This window comes from Aspergillus terreus, genomic scaffold (assembly GCF_000149615.1).
Source record: "Aspergillus terreus NIH2624 scaffold_3 genomic scaffold, whole genome shotgun sequence".
NCBI lineage: Eukaryota > Fungi > Ascomycota > Eurotiomycetes > Eurotiales > Aspergillaceae > Aspergillus > Aspergillus terreus.
The window spans coordinates 1318122-1339681 of NT_165926.1; the positions used below are offsets into that span (position 1 = coordinate 1318122).

General features: G+C 52.7%; 9 protein-coding genes across 9 annotated transcripts; 6 read left to right on the forward strand and 3 right to left on the reverse strand.

Annotated features, from left to right (window-relative positions):
- Positions 1-521: 521 nt before the first annotated feature.
- On the forward strand, positions 522-2269 carry ATEG_02355 (histidine phosphatase family protein; the record flags this gene model as incomplete). The annotated part of the gene is made up of 2 exons (XM_001211533.1): positions 522-871; positions 922-2269. The coding sequence occupies 2 exons, from the start codon at positions 522-524 to the stop codon at positions 2267-2269; spliced, it is 1698 nt and encodes a 565-aa protein (XP_001211533.1).
- Positions 2270-2845: 576 nt separating this feature from the next.
- On the forward strand, positions 2846-3524 carry ATEG_02356 (uncharacterized protein; the record flags this gene model as incomplete). The annotated part of the gene is made up of 2 exons (XM_001211534.1): positions 2846-3349; positions 3486-3524. The coding sequence occupies 2 exons, from the start codon at positions 2846-2848 to the stop codon at positions 3522-3524; spliced, it is 543 nt and encodes a 180-aa protein (XP_001211534.1).
- Positions 3525-4379: 855 nt separating this feature from the next.
- ATEG_02357 (putative cofactor for methionyl- and glutamyl-tRNA synthetases) lies at positions 4380-5705 on the forward strand (the record flags this gene model as incomplete). The annotated part of the gene is made up of 1 exon (XM_001211535.1): positions 4380-5705. One exon carries the CDS (start codon positions 4380-4382, stop codon positions 5703-5705), a length of 1326 nt encoding a protein of 441 aa, XP_001211535.1.
- A 1206-nt stretch (positions 5706-6911) lies between these two features.
- Positions 6912-7924, reverse strand: ATEG_02358 (uncharacterized protein; the record flags this gene model as incomplete). Its single annotated transcript, XM_001211536.1, has 4 exons — positions 6912-7117; positions 7193-7340; positions 7398-7712; positions 7775-7924. 4 exons carry the CDS (start codon positions 7922-7924, stop codon positions 6912-6914), a joined length of 819 nt encoding a protein of 272 aa, XP_001211536.1.
- Positions 7925-11016: 3092 nt separating this feature from the next.
- zpr1 (zinc finger-containing protein ZPR1) lies at positions 11017-12457 on the forward strand (the record flags this gene model as incomplete). The annotated part of the gene is made up of 2 exons (XM_001211537.1): positions 11017-11139; positions 11195-12457. 2 exons carry the CDS (start codon positions 11017-11019, stop codon positions 12455-12457), a joined length of 1386 nt encoding a protein of 461 aa, XP_001211537.1.
- Positions 12458-12973: 516 nt separating this feature from the next.
- Positions 12974-13734, reverse strand: cyp5 (putative peptidyl-prolyl cis-trans isomerase; the record flags this gene model as incomplete). Its single annotated transcript, XM_001211538.1, has 3 exons — positions 12974-13537; positions 13593-13658; positions 13723-13734. The coding sequence occupies 3 exons, from the start codon at positions 13732-13734 to the stop codon at positions 12974-12976; spliced, it is 642 nt and encodes a 213-aa protein (XP_001211538.1).
- A 282-nt stretch (positions 13735-14016) lies between these two features.
- ATEG_02361 (uncharacterized protein) lies at positions 14017-15331 on the forward strand (the record flags this gene model as incomplete). The annotated part of the gene is made up of 3 exons (XM_001211539.1): positions 14017-14201; positions 14265-15215; positions 15313-15331. The coding sequence occupies 3 exons, from the start codon at positions 14017-14019 to the stop codon at positions 15329-15331; spliced, it is 1155 nt and encodes a 384-aa protein (XP_001211539.1).
- Positions 15332-15731: 400 nt separating this feature from the next.
- ATEG_02362 (queuosine 5'-phosphate N-glycosylase/hydrolase) lies at positions 15732-17173 on the reverse strand (the record flags this gene model as incomplete). The annotated part of the gene is made up of 4 exons (XM_001211540.1): positions 15732-16177; positions 16251-16505; positions 16549-16704; positions 16756-17173. 4 exons carry the CDS (start codon positions 17171-17173, stop codon positions 15732-15734), a joined length of 1275 nt encoding a protein of 424 aa, XP_001211540.1.
- A 1405-nt stretch (positions 17174-18578) lies between these two features.
- ATEG_02363 (E1 ubiquitin-activating protein ubaB) lies at positions 18579-20938 on the forward strand (the record flags this gene model as incomplete). Its single annotated transcript, XM_001211541.1, has 10 exons — positions 18579-18638; positions 18693-18863; positions 18974-19210; positions 19263-19387; positions 19434-19498; positions 19553-19832; positions 19889-19976; positions 20119-20229; positions 20277-20617; positions 20668-20938. The coding sequence occupies 10 exons, from the start codon at positions 18579-18581 to the stop codon at positions 20936-20938; spliced, it is 1749 nt and encodes a 582-aa protein (XP_001211541.1).
- Positions 20939-21560: the final 622 nt, after the last annotated feature.

Here is a 21560-nt window from a genome sequence, read left to right on the forward strand (position 1 = left end):
CATTTATCTCGAATAATTCGGTCCCTTACAGACACGCGCGGTCGTCCGATATCCCTTTTCCCTTTTTAGGGGTATTTCTGTGGGCTGCTGTATCTCGTCGAACCACATGCTCCGACCATAGAATGCATACGGTATACAACCCAGCGGTTAACAGGCATCGATTTATGCACCGGATCGTGGCGGTTGATAATACCTGACTGTCAACTATGATGTGGAGAAAGCATCTCAGCCACGACCATCTCGCTTAGACGACTCTGAACTACGACGTTCCGCCGTTGACACACGTGCGCCCAAAAGGATGCGTATCTCGACACTCCATCCAAGCTAGTCAAATTAACAGCTCTTGGGCTTATGGAATATTCCGCCTCTGAAGCTCTAATTTCCTCATCTGGAGTCCAACATGAAATTGAAATGTCTGCAGCTGGAAGTGTCGCGATGCTATAAAAGGAGCAGATCTACGGTCTTGTACTGGAAAAGTCTCTACACAGCTCCATCGCCGGTGAATTGGATAGCTCTACAATATGCGTTATAGCGGGTTCATACTGCTAGCAGCAGCTTCAGGAATAGAAGCTGTAGCTCTTGATCCTCGAGTCACTTCCTTGGGCCCGTCGGCCACTGCTACAGAGGCGGATTGGTTTCAGACAAGGCCGCAAAGCTACCAAGGTAAGAAACATTGCCATTATATCGTGAAGACAGTCTCTCATACATCCAATACAGGAGTAACCGCGACTGGAACAGCTCCTATGTTGGCAGAGACCAATCCTGCCCCGTTTGGCCAAAAGACCTACGTCCCAAATGCTCCGTTGGAGACGTCTGAGCCTATTAAAGGTGCTAAGAACCGTAATATTTTCCATCTCATGGGGAACCTGAGGTACGTCCATAGCAGCACTACCATGTGAAATATACTAATCCCAACGATAGCCCATATTTCACGAGTGAGGAGGGATTCGGCGTGGCCGAGTACCCTTTACCCGAGGGATCAGATATAACGCAGGTGCACCTCATCCATCGCCATGGGTCTCGTTATCCCTCCGATTCCGAGACCATTGCGGCCTTCGCTCAACGGATTGTCAATGCCACGGCCCATGGAACCAAGTTCACTGGAGACCTTGCTTTTCTTAATGAGTATTCCTGGTCCCAGGGCATGAATGTGTTGGTCCCCATGGGCCGCCAGGAGCTCTTCGATAGCGGTGTCTTGCATTACTACAACTATGGGTCCCTGTATCGGAATGGGTCCAAGCTGGTGGTCCGTTCGACTACGAGTGATCGTGCCCTGAAGAGCGCCGAAAACTTCCTGGCAGGCTTCTTTGGCCTGGAGTGGAGAGATTATGCCAATATCCTACCTCTTATTTCCGGAGGGGGATTCAACAGTTCCCTGACTGGAATGAGCGTTTGCCGCAACGCGGGAAAGATCTTCAGTAGCCTTGAGAATGACGCTATGCGAACATGGCAGGGCATCTACCTTAAGGATAAGACCCAAAAGCTGAGGAAAATGGCCAGTGGTTTTAACTGGACTGTCTCTGACAGTGCAGATGCACAAACTCTGTGTGCATACGAGACGGTCAGCTTCGGCTACAGTTCTTTCTGCCAATTGTTTGATTACGAGGAATGGGAGGGCTATTCCTATGCGTCCTCCATCGTGTCGTCATCGTTGATGGGCTTTGGCAGTCCGATCAGCCGTGCTACCGGCATTGCTTGGGTACAGGAATTCCTCGCCCGAGTCGAGAGTCACCTCCTTGACGTTGCTCCGGGCCAGACGAGCGCGAATCTGACCCTTGCTACCAACCCGGTCACCTTCCCACTCGACCAGCCACTGTATTTCGACTTTGGCCACGATGCTAGCATCCTGGCGGCGCTCTCGGCCTTTGGCATCCGCCAATTCGCCGACTATTTGCCCCCGACTGGGCCACCTACCCATAAACAATTCGATGCTGGGAAGATTACGCCATTTGCTGGCCGGTTGAACATTGAGATTATCGAAACTCTGCATGCCGTCAAGACCAGACGTCCGCGGGGTGAAAACGAGAGGTCTTACATTTCCGGTACGGGCAAAACCCGCTACGTGCATTTCCTCCTGAATCAACGAACAGTGCCGCTGCATGCCAGCTTCAAAGAGTGTGAATATCGTGACGATGGATGGTGTGAGTTGTCGACATTCTTGGAGGTACAGAAAGGCAGCTTGGGTAAGGCGCAGTTTCAGTACTCCTGCGAAGGCAACTGGACTGTGGGCCCATATGGCAGTGTCACTGATGGTGTTCCTCCCCAATAGGGAGACAAGATGAGTCTACGCTGTATATATGCGTTATGAGCTTGCGCATAGCACCATATACCGCTCTATAGTTCATTAGTTACTATATATCTTTAGCCAGCTACATGCAAAAGATCATTTGAGTGTAAAAACCACCAGATGCGCGCTTTTCCGGATCCATCCGTGAAGTGCTGTTCATGTACGCGCCCTATTATATATACAAGCTTTACCACTTTAGGCCCCTTGCCTACCAAGACTCCCCCAATAGAAGAGTCAATAGCTTCTACAGAATCCGGCAGGTTCTCTGTCCCGGCGCTTAGCGACGAATTAAGCCATGCCATGTTCCAAGAGCCGCGTACGATGTATAAATAGAAAGATTATATCGAAATGGTTGACTAGTTCTGACTTTTATTTTGATAAGACCAGCGCGTCCTGGAAGAGGCTTTGTCGTAGCCGCGGACAACGCGTATTTAAACCTGCATCTATCCAGCTCCAGCCCGATCCCGCACCTACAGACCACAGCAATAGTACTTTCGTCTTTTCGCTTTGCATACTTCTCACTAGCTTACACGCTCCCTCTTGATTAATCCGAGCACCATGTCCCAGAGCCCTCGAATTCTAGACTTCACGGCTATTCGGCTAGCTCTGTACCTGATTAAGCCGAAGAGCCTCGTGGAGGCTGTGCAGAGGCTCTGGCAAGCGATTGTTGGGGCTTGGTTCCCCGTTCTGGAAGGCTACCACTGCGCTGTCAAAGCCCAAATGTCTACGAACAACAATATGCCAGATATTATCCTCCAGATACTGGCACTACGCCAAGACCCAACGGAGGCAGACGGCTTTATCGAACGCTGCATTTTGCAGGTGAAATGCCAGCGACCGTCCCTTGACACTTTGGGCGATTGGAGAGATACAACAAGTACCCAGTTCCTGGATAGCCTCGAAGCAACTTCCTATGCTGTAGAGAGACTCCATGGAGCTGTTGCTATTGGCAAGAAAGTTCAATTTTACCGCTATGATGGACGTGAGACGCATCACAGCACGAAACTTGCCCCGCTTCATAACGGCCCTATCGATATGGATGACCTCAATGGCCTAGTGCAGGTAGAGCAGTGATGAATTACGTGGAGGCAAATGGATGGCAATGGGCTACTTCTCGTTGATGGAAATTGGAGACTATACATAAGTCTGATGCTTTGTGCTTGACATTGATCCTATTCGACCCTGGTTGATTCTCTAGGATAATGCGCATATGGCTATAGCTTTTTCAAGAGTGTAAATTTGAGGAAAGATAGAACTGGAAAGGAAATTGATCCATAAAAAATCTGACTATGGGTCCCTAGAATGCCAGTTAAGAAGCGTTATACGCAGTTGCCAGCAAAAACGTTAGAATATCAGCTGCTCCTCTTGACTCTCAGCCCTCAAGGCCCACAGTCTCTGGCACAACTTATAATAACGACGGTACCAAGGCTTATCCCCAAATACTACACTTCCCATTCCCTACATATTCTCTTCAATCCTTTCCATTTCTTCTTCCCGCGCTTCATCTTCATGCGCTTTCTCGTACATCCACCAACCGGTGATTCGCGATGTTGAGTGTGACAGGCATGATGAGTATTGAAGTGGAATGAAATTGAAAAGAAAAGGGTCTGGAGGACTATCCGCTTTATAGAAGGGTTCCAGGCGGTGTCTGATGAGTCATGATGATCATCATGACGGTTCTTGAGGATTGTGAGCCTGAGGAGTTGCCTGAGGATCTGTATACTTCGTGTGATTTCCTAATCGGGTAAGAGACTGACCGCCTTATTCTGCCGGATCCGCCGCCCTCCTGAGTAAGCGGTGAAAAAAGAAGGGAAAAAAGAATGCTCAGAAAGACGTCGCTGAATCCGATACAACGCGAATAATTGCTTCTTATCATCGTTCCCAGTTCTTCTCTCTACACAGAATAGATCCCCTACCCCGGGGTCTTATGCAATCCACGTTGTCGTCGGTCTTCCGCCCAGCCGTGAGCCTTGTACGGGCCGCCAGAGGAACCCCGCGATTCCCACCTCTACTTTTCTTTCCACCTGCCCCTCCTCGCCTTCATCTCCGAACCTCCTCCGTTGTCCAGCCTTGCTCCCGCCCTTTCGCAACCATGGCCATCAATTCCGCCCCGGAGACCTCTCTCCTCTCGCTCCTCTACCGCTCCTACCCGGCCGCCGTGTCGCCCGATGCCACCGAGCCCGACCTTCTGTCGGCCTCGCCCAAGATTTTCCCCCAGACCACCTACTCCACCGGTGAGGACGCCGACGTGAAGCAATGGCTGGCCACTGTGTCCGGTCTCCAGTCTGCCCTGAAGAAGGATGACCAGCCGGCCGTCAGCAAGATCCTTGACCAGCTCAACAGCCACCTCGCGACCCGGACGACCATTCTGGGCGCAAAGCCCTCTGTGGCCGACATCGCTGTGTACGCGCTCCTGGCGCCTCTGGTCGAGAAGTGGACACCTGAAGAACGCACCGGCGAACAGGGCCGTCATCACATCGTCCGCCACGTCGACTTTGTCCAGAACAGCCGGCTCTTTGCCCTGAAGATCCCCGAAGAGGAGAAGGTGGTCATTGACGTGAACGACGTGCGGTTCGTGCCAAAGCCCGTCGACCCCAAGGAGGAGAAGGAGCGCAAGAAGAAGGAGAAGGCTGCTGCTGCCGGCGCCGGCGAGAAGACCGTCGTCGTCGGCCAGGGCAAGCCCGAGAAGAACCCCGCCCCCGCGGCCAAGGAGGGCGAGGCCGCGGCCGGCGACAAGCCCCAGGGCAAGAAGAAGGAAAAGAAGGAGAAGCAACCCAAGCAGCCCAAGGCGGCACCCGCGCCTGCCGGTCCCCCGTCTCCATCCATTATCGACCTCCGCGTCGGCCACATCCTCCGCGCCATCAACCACCCCAACGCTGACTCGCTGTACGTCTCGACGATCGACTGCGGCGATGCCCCCGGCACTGAAAACACCTCCGTGGACGAGGAGACCGGAAAGACCGTCCGCACCGTGTGCTCGGGTCTCAACGGACTCGTCCCCCTGGAGGAGATGCAGGGTCGCAAGATCGTGGCCGTGTGCAACCTGAAGCCCGTCACCATGCGTGGCATCAAGTCCTGTGCGATGGTGCTGGCTGCTTCGCCCCGTGTGGCTGAAGGTGAGGACTCGCACGCTGGTCCGGTCGAGCTGGTGAACCCCCCTGCGGGCGCGGAGGCTGGCCAGCGGGTGTACTTTGACGGATGGAGCGAGGGCGAGCCCGAGAAGGTGCTCAACCCGAAGAAGAAGATCTGGGAGACTTTCCAGCCTGGTTTCACGACCACGGAGAACCTGGAGGTTGCGTTTGAAAGCGCGGCCGTGCCTGCGGTTCAGGGACAGGAAGGCAAGCCGGCTCTCGGTAAGCTGATGACCAAGGGAGGCGTTTGCACCGTCAAGAGCCTGACGAACGCTACTGTGCGGTAAATGGTGTTGAAGAGATTCCGAAAGAGAGACTAAAAAGAACCAACGATATAAACGAGAGAATTGCATGATTACTTGTCAGACAAGATTCCAGGATAGTAAATATGACGGGCGTTAGCATAGTGATGGATGATTCTGCGTGAACGGACTCTTAATGGGGCCGCAACAATAGCCATATCTTTATCTGGCATGGAGCGGAATGCCAGTTCCATGATAATTGCCCTGTCCAACGACTGTGGTACTGTATGTAGCATGCAGTGCTACTTAGAACACAGTCTTCATACTTCTTCCGTATCTAACCATTCTGTTTGTCCCATACGTCTCAACTTCAATGCGTAGACCACGTACGCAAATATCAGCGCGACGATCCCGAGATAATGGAACTGCTCTTGGCTGGCTAATCGACACTCCCTCCAGCCCCTGTTTTCCTACTTCCTGAATAGACGCCACTCTGCCTATACTTCCGTAGGCAACACTATGCTCTGAGGTCTGATCACGACTTAAACCATAATATTCAAGCTTGGCAATGCACTGTCCAGCATACGCCTATCTCGGATCACCGGGCCGATAATCGAGAAGATGAGGTATACAGCCGACAGCGGCACCAGGACACCTTCTGCAGACGAGACACCCCCTAAGCACGTTGTCTCACTGCATCTACAGTTCAACCAGGTCCGTCTATTCCCGACAACTAAGCTGTGCCTCCATACTGACATGTCCAAGTGTAAAGCAGTGTCTCCCAAAGGAGACCGACGTCACCAATGCCGATCGCCAGTGCAAGAGAAAATCATCTCAACCTGCACCGCATGGCACTTCCATCTCGGCTCCCTCGATCACTCAGCCAACCCTTCATAATTCCAATATCAGCAACCTCCCTACTGCTGGGTTTACGACCGAAACGGGATTTCTGAAACCCCTGGTGACATGGACCTTGTAGACACATGCACATATACTATAGAGGATGCTTCCAACATGGATAAGTGACCAGCTACACTTTGGACACATTGATAAGTACCGTGCTACTACCGCTGCTTCATTACGTACCGATAAAGGTTTACCATCCATGTAACCTTGCAGACTCGGTGTCCCTCGCAAGGCCGTCCACCTAGTGATTTCATAATGAATATCCCGTATACTATTTAACAATTCAAAAGACCCACGGCGGGGAAGAGAGAAAAAAGTAAGAATATCATAACCACCCGTGGCAATTCATTGGAATTGGAAGTGCAGCTGACCATCCTGCAAACGTCGAATCGTCTCTTCCGTCGCCCGTCTTCGTTGTCCAGCAAGCCGTTCTTGAAGCGTTCTCCGTATGGCTAACGAGGCAGGGTGTTCCTCTAGACGGGCTTCTTGACTTGCTGATTCGGTGTCCCTGAACGTATACACCCGCAGTTCGTGTGCGTCCCAGTCCGTTGCTGCGTTATACCTTGATTAGCCCGGAGAGTCGGAGGGAAGAATAAACGCGGGTTAAAATGAAAATCATGGCATACATGGGTCATTGTCGGTCAAGTATTTGAGAAAAGCGCTGTGACTGACAAGGACAACAGCATCGATTTCGGGCGGCACATCCCGGAGAAATCTTCGCACCTCTCGGGCACGCCAGAAACTGTTCTGAAGCGTGGCTTTTGCTATCCGTTCCTATCGGTACAATTTAGCTATGCTAATGCTAAACAAGACTCTTTGGGTTAGACTTACTTCCTTGAACCATTCCTCTCCAAGGGATTCGGCATTGATCTTGTTGCCATATTGCTGCTCTAGAACCTTTCTGGGCGAGCCGACATCAGCAATAGCACCAGTTACAATCTCGCAGGCATATGGTAGCAGTCTCAGACGGGCGTCAGGGTTTGTAGTGAAAACAGCCGAAAAGAGCCCCAAGGAGGTGTTGATAGCTCGACGAAGAGGTGATGAGAACAGCATTATTCGTCCTTGGGGCTTGACGTAGGAGAAAAGCCAGCCCATGATGTCGATTTCACGAACGGATCCTTCAGGGTCGTGCGTCCTCCAATTATGCTTAGATGGAGGTAGGTTAGTCGGCCTCATCAGTGGGTGGCCAGTAGGAAATGTCAACGCACGTCGCCGTCCCGTATCAGGAAGACCAAAGGTTTACGACGGGGTAGTTGGGAAAGTCCAAAAGGCAACGGGAGCGTGAGAGCCAGGGAGGGGGGCATCTCGACAGGCATGCCGGCCTTCACCCATTCTGCATCGACCGGGACAAACGGCATGATTGCTCGAGTGTGGATAAAGATCGCTAAGATAGACAGTGTTAGGTACCTGTTGAATTTGGAATGAGACTCTGAAGAGTTGATGACGCGAATGATGGGTGAATGTGGGAAGAGGACGAAAAGTCTCACCACAGCAGAGATTCCTCCAGGCTATATACGTGCTAAGTGAGGGAACAAGCTAGGCTTGAAAGCTGCAATTGATTATGCCATTGCCATCTTTGGGCAATCAATCGACACCCTGGGAAGGTGCTTATGCGCAAAGTGGATGGAACCCATGCTTTTTCCATGGAGACGTCCACTGCCGCTAGCCAAACCAGCGGCAAGTAGCTAGGTACCTAGGTAGGTACTGCCTGAGCCATTTGGACTTATCGCAAAGGAGACATTGTCACTCGTCGTCCTAAGGTTGCGCCTGAACTATACGATTACCGGATACGGCATAGTGCGATATCCCTACATCCATGGTCACGTGCAGACGCGTCGCGCCCAGCCTCCCTTCAGTTGAAAGGACCGTCTTGTTTACCCCCCAGGGATCTTCCGTCTTCCACACCAGCGGCGCTCTGTCAGTCGACCTCAGACCATTCGTGCTTGACCCGATTTCCAGACTGTTTTGGCCTCTCGCTCAAATTTGACACCTGTGCCGCAGAGCTTCCATTGACTCTCACTTCCTCCATGATTGTACCTGCCGTCCACTGACCGCTTTGCCTTGCCCTCTCTGCTCGCAGTCGCAGCAACTGTACAGAGTTTGTCCCCTTTCTAGCTTCCCGACTTTCCTCCTTTGCCTCAGTGCCGCCTCTGGGATTTTTATAGTTCCATGAAGGCGTAAGCTTTCATCAAACCATAGATCTAGAGCGCGTGGTGGAATGGGGAATCTAACCCTAAGAATAACCTGGGTCGGTTATGTGCCACACTATCGCACGAGCTTCGCGGTCCGAGCATGGCGGGAGTACTGATTAGTTCCGTCGATCCGTTCAGGACTCGAAAGAATGAAGAGTACCCGATGTCCAGAGTCCTACGGACAACAAAAGACGGTTTACCATGCGTTCAAGCCTCTGAAAGGAGCACGCGTCGGTTTACCAATGCTGGGCGTTACATGCCGGTCACAGAGGATGATCTGTCTATGCTTGAATGCTAGGGGATGTCCAAGAGCGAGAGAATGTGGAACATGTCGGACGCCTCCGGGATGAGGCCGTCTTTGGGTTTCGTGACGGTAATATCGCTGGGATTTCTACGGGAGACGTGAACTGTTAGCGGGACCATTGCGCGCCACATGATAAGCCTTTGAACACAACAGTTGGTCGCTGGACTTGTGCCTACGCTCGGTCATGAAGCTGGATTATTGATAGAGTCCGCTCGTCGGAATCAGGTTAATTTATCGGAAGGTATCCAGGTCCTTTTGATGACATTAATCTGCAGCGAGGCTCTTCGATATGTCCTGCGGAGTGATTCCTGGTGGTTATTACAGCCCGTGATACCGCCGATTCCCTGGCCTGTTGTCTCGTTCCAGTTATTATCATCGTGTTCTGTGCAATGGTCTCACTTGTGAACCAGCCACTGTCATCCCCATCCCAATTACCAACGTCGACATTCCCGCACATGTTTCCTACCTCGAGTAGCCTGGGTACTCGTACCTTCTCTCCAACTCTGGACCCCTCGTGATTCATTCCAAGTGGAGGCTAGCAGACCCGCAAGCCGCGGCACCAGCCACAGGCTTGCGCCCTTTTCAGGGATCCTGATCGACCGCGTCAACCGTCTCTTTGCAATGCACGATTGCGAATAGATCGATGGGCGCCGACAACTGCAATGATATTCTTATCATTGCCCTCCTTACGGGGAGAAGGAAGCGGTTTTTTATGGATGTTATTTGTCCGTTTCTCAATGCCCTCCGAACCACGCGGAGAGGAAACAAAGACTTGTCCCGGGGGGCACTGTACCACACACGAGAGGTGAAGGCTTTGCGCTTGTGGATCGTCATGTTACAAGATCGGCACATTGGACGGGCCGTGAGGAGATGGAACGCTTGGTCCAGGCCGTCTGAACCGAGAAGGTAGAAGCATTCGGAAATCTTCCACCTTGCATATTGTGAGGCCTCGATCGATGCAGCTTGTCGCGTTCGGAGCTATGCTAGCTATTCTGGCCGGTCAGTCTGTATCCCATGGTTACCTGAAACACACGCCTTGTGCAGGATGCGCAATTTCTCTCGGAATCAGCAATTTGCGTAACGGATGCCAGACACAGGTGGTTCTCCCCTCCGCTGCAGAGATCCATTTACTGTCCACTCGGTTGATTGATGACATTGTTGTTTTCTCTGTTGGGCTCTAGAATATGTTCGATGAGGGGTATATTGTGGGACTCCCGAACGGGAGGATCAAAGCCCAGGCTTGTCCGCATTGCCTCGTCATCGGGGTACTTCTTACCACTTTGAGGCAAGCAATACGCATCGTTCACGGATCGGTTGGATGAGTAGCGAAGAGAACGTACTTGGGCTGAAGTGCTAGGCGCTGTTGCATGGTTTCCAGGGCTCGCGCCTGCATCGGAGCATTTGTGCTAGCCTTGCGGCTTGGGGACTGAACGTTTCAGAGTTGGCATATGCCTCGAACCGCCGTTTCCTCCTTGAGGAAACGGCCTCTTTTTTTCCTATAAGTCACCCCTGCCATGTCGCGAAAGAAAAGAGCTGACTGCCTGCCGTCGTAGGTCAAATGAGGATGGTTGTGCAGAGAACCACGAATGTTATGTGTGCCATTGAGGATGTACTCCGTACTGTCTCTTCTCAAATTAGGCCATGCACCAAGGATTGGAGTCATTTGCGGTGCATAGTTATCCTGTATTTGTATTTGTAAAGGGTGGTTAGTTATGCGGGGAATAGCTGACTAATGGGGCTACCCCTCCAACCAAGTGCAGAAAAAAAATTGCCCCGCCACGCGATAGTGGAAGGCAAAGGAACTTTCCCGCCGTTGCTGGCTATTTTTTCCTTGTTCATAAAGGAGCTTTTCAATCTCTCTGTCATCGAGCTCTGCCCATTTGATTATTAGATTCCTTTTCATCCTCTCCTATTCTAGACGTTCTATACTAGATTTGTTCACGATCCGAACAAGATGTCGACAGAGGACAAGCCCGTTGAGGCACCCCAATTTCAGAAACCCGGCGACTTGGTTGAGCGGGATGAGGACACCGGTGTGATGCAGCTGGAGAGTCTGTGCATGAACTGTCATGAAAATGTACGTTTCTTATTATCATTGGGGGACCGTTGGGGAATACTAACACCTACCAAAGGGAACCACCCGACTTCTTCTCCTGCGCGTTCCCTTCTTCCGCGACATTATTCTTGAATCCTTCGAATGCGAACACTGCCACTTCAAAGACAACTCGGTCAAATCTGCCGGTCAGATTCAGGAAAAAGGTGCCAAGTACACCCTCGACGTGGAGAATGAGACCGATATGCAGCGCCAGGTGATTCGCAGCGACACCTCGATCTTCAAGGTGGAATCTCTGGGCATTGAGATGCCCAAGGGTGATAGCCAGCTCACCACCGTGGAGGGAGTCATTCAGAGGATCTACGAATCGCTCTCGAGCGAACAGCCCCTGCGCAAGACTCAGGCCCCCGAGCTCCACGACGCCCTCGAACCCATCATCGAAAAGCTGAAGAAAATGCTCGACAGAGAAGGCTACCCGTTCACCGTTTCCCTGGACGACCCAACCGGAAACTCCTGGATCGCGCCGACCACCGAGGACTCAGCCCACAAGTACAAGCGCCAGGACTACCCGCGCACCCATGAGCAGAACGAAGCGCTGGGTATCGCCGCCGATCCTAATGCCGTCCAGAACGAAGGTGGCGTCGACCTGGACGATGTGGACATTGTCGATGGCCAGGTGTACAGTCTGCCCTCCGAGTGCCCTGGCTGCACGAAGCCGTGCTTCGTCAACATGAAGAAGGTCAACATTCCGTACTTCAAGGAAGTCATCATCTGGAGTACCGCCTGCGAGCACTGCGGCTACCGGACCAGCGACGTCAAGACCGGCGGCGAAGTGCCCGAGAAGGGCAAGCGGATTACCCTCAAGGTGGAGAACGAGGTCGATCTGTCGCGTGATATCCTCAAGTCCGACACCTGCGCGCTGCACAGCGACGAGCTGGAGGTCACCGTGCAGCCGGGTACCCTGGGCGGACGCTTCACCACCGTCGAGGGTCTGTTGACGGAGATCCGCGACCAGCTGCACGGCCAGATCTTCGACATTGACGACACGACCGGCAGCGGTGGTGACAGCATGGCGACCTCCGACAAGGAGAAGTGGACTCGCTTCTTCAACCGTCTGGATCAGGCGATCAACGGCGAGCTGAAGTTCGTCATCACCCTGGAAGACCCCATGGCCAACAGCTACGTCCAGGACCTGTGTGCGCCTGCCCCCGACCACCAGATCACGATCGAAGAATACACCCGCACGGATGAGGAGGAAGAAGAGCTGGGATTGAAGGACATGAAGGTTGAAGGATACGAGGAAGATGCGGAGAAGACCGAAGACGCTGAGCAGAAGTCATGATCGATATACCCATAATGTCCTCTGGTTTTGATGATGTGCATGATATCTCTTTTTTCTAAACATTTTCAGGTTCTGTGCATACATATTTATATTGGCTTCGAGTTTGGGATATCTTCACTTATGCGGGCGGTATAGAAAAGTTTGAGAGATGAATGATTATGACGCATTACATTGCAACACTATGCTATTGTTCGACCGTATTGGAAGAGGCTCGCGTAGAATCCACGGCACAGTAGTGACCCATAATGGAGTGAAAGGGCGCGTCCTTTGACTGGTTCTCCTGCGTAGGTAGTTGCCGTGGACAGACTAGCCTGTGGAATATTCCGCAGGTCGTCGGAAGGTCCTGGGCCATACCGAAGACTCCTCGACTTTATTGCGGATATGAGGATGAGGTTTCCAGGAAACCGAGGCGTCGACCTACAGGGGCATTACAAGCCCCCGTCGGTCGACACGCGGCGTATGGCGTCTTGAAAGTAGCGACAATATGCAATCTAACGTCGCTCCAAAGGAAGACCCTCACTTCGCAAGAGGATTGGCATGTATCGTGACCGAATTGATGCGCAGCGGCTCATATTCGGACTCCTCGCCTTCTTTCGGCTGAACAACCCTCCCCTTCTTATCGACCTTGACATTCGCCTTCTCCAACTTCGTCAAAACATCCCCACCCTCATCCTGCGCGGTCAGGTTCAGCACCTTCCCAAACACCGTGCTATTCCCATCAAGATGCGGCGCCGCCGCAAACGTAATAAAGAATTGACTCCCGTTAATCGTCGGCCCCGTCGCGCCCTGCGAGCCGGGTGCAGTGGGGTCCTTGACCGGCCGCGCCGCCATCGAGAGCATGCCGCGGGTGTTGTGTCGGAGGGCGGGGAGGTGGATTTCCTGGTTCAGGGCCGCGGGGTGGTTGATCGACGTGCCGCCCTTGGGGATGTCGTCGAACGGAAGCATGGGTTTCGTGCTGTCGGGGGCGGGCGACGCGGCTGGGCCGAGGGAGATGTCGCCGCCCTGGATCATGAAGCCGGGTATCAACCGGTGGAAGGGCGTGTTATTGTATGCGCCGCATGCGCAGAGGGCGAGGAAGTTCTATCGCTGTATTAGCTTGGATCTACGTGGACGAGGAGGTTGCGTAAGATCGTACCTCGACAGTCCGCGGGACTGCTTCGCAGAACAGTTCGACTTTGAGGTCGCCTTGCGTGGTGTGTAGCTGAAGGTGGATAGAGTGAGTAGAGATTCACAAGAAGCGATCTTAGGAGGAATCTCAAACGTACCGTGACAGACATGTTAGCTGCTGTTGGATGCGATTGTAGAGGAATAAATCCGAAGCTTATCGAGACTTTGACCTGCCGGAGGAGTCATGTGATCTCTCCGATAGACAACGGCATGCGATGATTGATGCGCCTGGAACAACAACAATCGTTGTGGATTTTCGAACAGGGAACATGCAATAAAGTAGTAGACTTCGGTTTGAGTCTCTCATCATTGCCATTCTTGAAACACCGTATCCAACACCTTACACAGCACACCGACGTATCTCGCCGCCTTGATCGAACCCATACAACAGAATGAACAACAGACCTGTGGAGCAGGCACTGGCTACATTGCTGCCGACCCATGCCAATGATCTCCCTTCAGACCTCGTCAGCCTTTCGCTCTCTCTTGTGGCACAGTCGCGGAGTTTTTCGGCGAGTCTGAAGCCAGAAGAAGAGATCGCGCGGCCATATGCCTGCGCTGAAATTGCGTGCAAGAGGTGTGCCACTCATGCAACCTGTTCTGTCGAAGAACAACACTGACAGACTGGTTCAACCTACAGACTTACTCGAACACTGAAGCTCCCCCCTCTGATGGGCCACCCGCCATGCCCGCCTCGTGTCTACAAAAAGCTATACGCGTTCCTTGATCGGTCTCTTTCGACGAGCATCGCAGGACCAAGACGTTCAGGAAGCTTATCGACACCGGGAACACCGTCGCGATCCGCCTCTGGGCCAGCAACACCGACAAAGGACGCGAGGATTACACGGACCCCTTCAAAGACAGCAGCGGCCACTCCCCGAGGGCTACAGAACACACCCACCAAACCAACCCCATTAAAAACGACCTCAACCATCCATCCTACCCACTCCCGATCTCAGACGCCCCAGAAACCCACCTACATCCGTCCAAATGGTCTTTCAACCTCCACGATCATCCCCGATGCTCCAGCGTGGGTGATGGTCTCCATCCGGAATGTCTGCAAGACCCTCTCGACTCCCGCCCCTCGGACGAACGAATGGTCCCGACCACCGATATCGCGCACCCTGCCCCCTCACATCTTCGCCGGCGTATCATCCGTCCTGTACTTCATCTCCGGGGCGGCTACCAATGGCGACGAGGACCTAGACGAGGAGCTGCTGGAGTTTCTCGAACCGGTGACGACGGCGAAAGACCCGGAAAACGACGAAGACTTCAAGGAGCTCGTCAACGCCTTGGTCGTGGCTGTCTACTTCCTTGCCCTTGCGCGCCGACGCAGCCCGGCCTCGGAGGCGGACGGCGAGCCCCGGAAACTGGACAAGAAGACCTTTGCGGAGATGCGCCAGACCGCGCTTGTCAGTGTCGGCCTCCCGTCCACCGAGCGACGGCACCGCGACGACGTCGACCAGTGGATTGCGCTGATCATGGAGCAGAACTGGGCGAATGGGAAAGAGTGGTTCGAGAATATTCCCCGCGCGGGAGAGCTCGACGGTGAGGATGCGTATCTCTCGGGTGATGGGGCGGATGAGGAGGAGTACGATGGTGGTCGGAATAAACGGCTGAAGACGGGGTCTTTGTTTGCGCGGTCGACGAGGAAGGGTCTTCTTCCGGGGCTTGGGACGATGATGCAGGACCGTGTTGATTGGTTGAGTGATGACCGACGAGAGGATTACATTGAGTGGAAGGGAGATATAATGGCGCGAATCGCGCAGATGGAGAAGGCTGCGTGATGTGTGATGTGCCAGGAGAGTCGGCACTAGCTCACCAAGACCGTGATACCCTGTACTATAACAAGTAGCTTTGCTATCCATGCATAGTCTATTGTCATTGATTTTCTTGGTCTAATCATCTAAGAGGATGTCGTAAACGAAGGTGATGTGTAAATTGACCATCCCATCGAGGGATCATCTGTGCTGCCAGCGCAAAGAAAGCAAGACGGCAAAGGTCTATACCGATCCAAAATCAAAAGAACCACGTCCACCTCCAGCGAAAACAGGGGTATATAGCAGCCAAGAAAGACAGATCACCGCGTCTAAAAACAAGATACCTTCTAATACCATATACTTCGAGTGCGATGGTGGGGGATCGACTCTTCCTGCTTTAGCTCGAGTTCCTTCATCGTGTCGTATAAGAAGAAATCGATCAGGATGGCGTTCACGCCCGAAGCGGTGGGTTCGTTCACACTCTTTTGCTTCCAGTGTTTCTGCGTCGTGCACTTCTTGTGTGCGTCCAGATGCGCCGCGTCCACGTATCCATTCGTATGGTGATTGTCCGCAGGTTTCGGCGATTTGGTAGGTTGGAACATCGCCCTAGCCTCTGGATACTGGCGCTCGATTGCCTGGCGGATCAATTCCACGCACCAGATGCTGGTCGCGCGGATTTCAGTTTCCCAGGTCGAGCCGCTGGGGATTAGTTTGCGCTGGCGGATGTGGCTTTCCAGCGGAGGAGAGTACTTCAGACAGCCCAACTGATGGAGAGCTTGGGGGATCCGATAGTCTGGGGAAAAGTTAGACGCTAGTCTCAAAGGACGCCGGGCTAAGCTGCATTGGGAGAAAGGAGCACACCATACCTGCGAACATGGTGATTTTGTCGATATCGCGGAATTCCCCAAAGCTCTGGCCATTGAAGCAGGCCCACAAGTCCGCGATCAAAATTTGCGCGCGCTTGTAGAAGCGCACCCGCCGGCCCTCGAAGCTCGTCTCGTCCCGGAAACAGGAGAAATTCTCGGTCAGAAGGTTGACCAGGGCGGCGGCGGAGTAGTTGGCATCATAGATGCAGTTTAGAAAGCTGCCGTCGAAATCCTGCGAGGATTGCTTGGTTAGACCTTTCTGTGTGGTGCCGCACGGACACTTAACAGGCGAGCGTACCTTGCATAGAACCCAGCCTGCTTCCCGCAGACATTGCAGCCGTTCCTGAAAGGAGGGGGATCTCCTCTTCCGTGGCGGATCGGAAGACGTGTTTGAGCAGGGCCTCGGTGCATTCGTCCTCTTTGGTCCAGAATTCGGGGGTTGTAATTGGGATGCCTGTTGGTCTCAGTATTTAGAGCCAGAAGGGTGATCGAATCAGGGACATACCGTCATCGAGAGCTCTCTGCAAGGCGGCCACCAGACTCCAATACCCGGTCCATCTCTTCCCGCGATACTCAATAGCGAAGCGCTTGTCGTCGGGTAGCTCAGACCAGAAGCTGAAATTGAGCAGGTCCATAGTGAAGATGAAGTCGACAGTGGACTCGTCCTTGGATTGCGGGTGCAATTCATGGTCGGCCCAGGATTGAGTGGAATAACGCTTCTTTTGCATATTGCGCCATATCTTATCGGCGGCGTCTTTGACGTGGACCGGACTCAGGGCGACGTCGATGGCATTGTCGAACACGTACTGTGAGTTCTCCAAAACCTTGGTCTCTGCGGTGTGCGGATTTGCGGCTCCCCCGCCCAAACCCAGAGATTTGCGAAGGAGGGCGAGCAGTTCGGGATCCGCTTCGTCGTCCGACATGGCGGATTCGATGCTGGAGGGAGACAGCAAATTCGGGTCAATTGGGGGGAGAGAGGAGGGAGAAAGAGAAAAGAGAGGCCTGGGTATCGGACGAATATTTAACAATCCAAGTAAAAAAAGACGAAAATTAAGAAATATGAAAAAGGAGAAAGAATGGGACCTGTTTAGCGCCACGGAGATTCTCCACGACAGGCACCAACAAGAACCGTTTGTAGTTGACCCAAAGAACTGGAGATGATCGTGTGAAACTACTAGTCTGGTCGGGTACCTTTTTGGTGTTTTGGTGGCAAAGGGTCTGAGACAGGAGGGTCCGAGAGGATTCTTCTTCCGAGAGAATGAGTTTTGACAATTGGACAGTTCGATGTCAAAATGCCGTTTTAATGATCAGTATTATTATCGTTATTGTCGTTAACATTTTTTTTTTTTCCTTTGGCGATAGCAGTGTTAGATAAGCAAGGGGCACAATCGGTTCAAATGGTTGACTCATCATCATCACCATGAGTCCTCCGTATGCAAATCTGGTCCTGGAAATGAGCCCAATCAAACGGTCCAGAATTCCAGTGTGGCCCTTGCATGTCTGGTATGTCCATCGTCCATCACGTCCGGAGTATCACTGTCAGGCTCAATCCTGCAGTCCAGAGCCGTACGAGGGTATTCATGCAACCGATCGAGATTCAGTCATAGATCGCAGTGATATTTGTACCTAGGTACACTATCAGATCCATTTTACGGACAGGCGAGATACTTCATGTGTCCGAATCCAACCGAAATCGGATTCCAGGGAAATTGACTGGAATGGCCGGTTGATAACCGTCGATCGGGAGAAAACAGCCTGAACCCGACGCTGCAGCATGATCCAACCGATAACTCCCATGGATACCTGCATTGTCGCCGCACATTTAGCTTTGGAAGGCCAACTGGAGGGACGGAGAACCAGAGGGGTGAAAGGGACGATGGGCGGGGAGGAATGCAGCAGACACACGAGCAGACGATGAGTACCTAGTAGTACCCCCTAGGAGTAGTGGTAGTGGTACACTGGATGTACTGTGCGAAACCGGCCTATCGCAATCTCTCTGACATATAAAGGTCGTCTTTCTTTGTAGTCACCGTCTTCACAATTGAAAGAAATAACGGAGGCGATGTTGTAGACGATCAGCGAATACGCCGTACTCCGTATAAGCAAGACCCGCTGTCGTCATTGCAGAAGCGACTTTCCGCTTTCACCTCCGGCGGGCTTCTTCCCTCTGACCTCTCTCACCTCACCTCTCTCCACTTCTCCCTCCTCTTCCTTCCTCCCTCCCCTCTCGCGCGTCAATTCGCATCTCAGCTTGCGGGGCAATCGGGAATGCCTCTCACCTCTTCCTACTGATTCCCGTTCTCTCCCTTCCGCCCATCGCAATCCGTCATGCCTCGCGACACCTACCTCAAGCGCTCACTTGGCACCCTCTCCCGTCGCATTCGCGAGGTACCATCCCATCCCACAATTCCATCGCATGGCTAACGGCCTTTTCTGACTTAGTCGCGAGTGCTCCTCGTCGGGGCTGGGGGCATCGGCTGCGAGTTGCTGAAGGATCTCCTTCTGTCCGGCTTTGGTGAAATCCACATTATCGATCTGGACACGATCGACCTCAGCAATCTCAATCGCCAGTTCCTTTTTCGTTTCGAACATATCAAGAAATCCAAGGCATTGGTGCGTTCCTCTTATCCGTATCGCGCTCTTTCATCGCAATTTCCTTCGTCGCGTCATCTACTCGGCTCCTCCATCGTCCATCTTGCTGACAATTTGTCTGTCCGACATAGGTCGCGAAAGAGGTGGCCCACAAATTCCAACCTGGCGCAAAGCTCGAAGCCTACCATGCGAACATCAAAGACTCCCAATTCAACGTGGACTGGTTTTCCAAATTTGATGTCGTATTCAACGCCCTGGATAATCTCGATGCGCGTCGTCATGTGAACAAAATGTGCTTGGCTGCGGATGTGCCCTTGATTGAAAGTGGCACGACCGGTTTCAATGGCCAAGTGCAGGTCATCAAGAAGGTGCGGTTGTCATCTTACGTTACTGTTGCTTGCCGTTGCTCATTCATACCAGGGCAAAACGGAGTGCTACGACTGCAACCCAAAGGAGGTTCCGAAGTCATTCCCTGTTTGCACGATCCGCAGTACTCCCAGCCAGCCCATCCACTGCATTGTCTGGGCTAAAAGCTATCTTTTCCCGTGAGTCGATCTTTGACTTTAAACCAGCGGCACTAACATGCCACAGGGAACTGTTCGGGACGAGCGAGGATGAGACCGAGGATCTTGATCATTCGGAGGATTCAGAGAACTGTACGATGATTTATCCCCATGATCTCGAACTTCCAACCCGCTGACTCTGTCCAGCCGAAGAAATCGCAAACCTCCGCAAAGAGGCCCAGGCTCTCAAGGAGATCCGACAATCGATGGGCTCCCCCGAGTTCGCCCAAAAGGTGTTCCAGAAAGTATTCAAGGAAGATATTGAACGACTACGTGGAATGGAAGACATGTGGAAGAGCCGAAAGCGCCCAGAACCTTTAGACTATCAAAAGCTCGAGGAAGAATCGTCCGGGACCGAGACCACGATATCGTGCAACGACCAGAAAGTTTGGACACTGTCCGAAGATTTTGTCGTTTTCAAAGACAGGTATGGATTGGCCTCTGCATTTCCGCTGCTGAGTGCTTTGCTGACATGCATCACAGCTTGGATCGGCTGAGCAAACGGTTGAAGACGCTCCAAGACATAACAAATGATGGCGTCAAACCCATCCTCGTCTTTGATAAGGATGATGTTGATACTTTGGATTTCGTCACGGCAAGCGCCAATCTGCGGGCTACGATTTTCTCTATCGATCCTAAGTCCAAATTTGATACAAAACGCAAGTCCCCAAACGCTACCAGCATAGGAACCGCTCGGCTAACTTGCGACAGAGATGGCTGGCAACATTATCCCGGCGATTGCTACGTCGAATGCCATGACTGCTGGTCTCTGTGTTCTGCAAGCGTATAAGGTCTTAAAAGACGACTATGCTCACGCAAAGATGGTATGTGACTCTCAACTCTCTCGTGACCTCATATTAATGCTCTGTAGGTATTCCTTGAACGCTCAAGCGCCCGCGCGATCAACTCAGATGCTCTCAATCCCCCCAATCCGAACTGTCCAGTGTGTTCCGTGGTCCATATCCGAACCAAAACCGATCTGGAGCATGCCACTGTCAAAGACTTGGTGGAGACCCTGCAGTCGGAGTTGGGCTATGGCGAAGAATTCTCTCTAAGTAACGATCTGGGGACGTTTTATGACCCTGATCTCGAGGACAACTTGCCCAAAAAGCTAGGTGATCTTGGGGTCCAGAACGAAGGATTCATCACGGTGGTCGACGAAGAGGACGATGAACCACGGGTGAATATCCAACTTCTTGTTCTCGCCGAAAGGTAATGTGGTTCTCTGATTGCATCAACGTGGCATACTAACAGATAACTAGGTCTGACGAGCCCTCTGGCGAAGAACAGAAGCCCGTGCGCTTCGAAAAAGTTCCCGAGATCCCTCGCAAGCCAAAAGCACCAGCCCCGACTGAAGAACAGACCAATGGCACTGCTGGGACCGGGAAAAGAAAACGCGGCGCCGATGAGGCTCCGGCAGAGAACGGCCGTGTCAAGCGGGTCGCCAGCGTTTCGGTGGCCGAAGGCGATGATTCCCATCCCATCGTCTTGGATGAGGCTGATGGGGGCGCGATTTTGATTGATGACGATTGAACGATATCTCGATAGATGGCGCCGTGGATTTGGGAAGAGCAATTCTTACATGTAGCATAGCAATTGGAAGCGTTGGCCACTCGGCGCTATTTAGAATATGACAACTCTGTGTACACCCATCCTCTACTCGAGATAGTATACATGATAGATGGAGCAGAAAGTTAGAGCACACTCCATTAAAGACTTATCTTACACACCTCGTGATCATACGGCGCTGAGACCACCATCAAGGTTCAGCACACAATTGTTCGCATATTCATTCTCAGCCAGGAAAACGGCCGCATCTGCAACCTCCGACGGACTCCCAAACCGCCCAAGGGGGATACTGTTCTTGAGACGGGCGGTTTCACCCTCACTAAAGTCTACCAGCGATTAGCGCAACCATCCTATCCAACCCGTCCCAGCCATGCCACGGAACATACCTGCAATCATAGGCGTCTCAATATACCCCGGCAAAATCACATTCGAGCGAACCACCACATCGCGCAACGACGCACCCGCCTCGACAGCCACAGACCGCGTAAGACCCAGCAGCCCAGCCTTGGACGCCGCGTACGGCACCGCGCCCGTCCCGCCCTTGGCCGCTAATAGCGACGAGATGTTGATGATGCATTTCGACGCA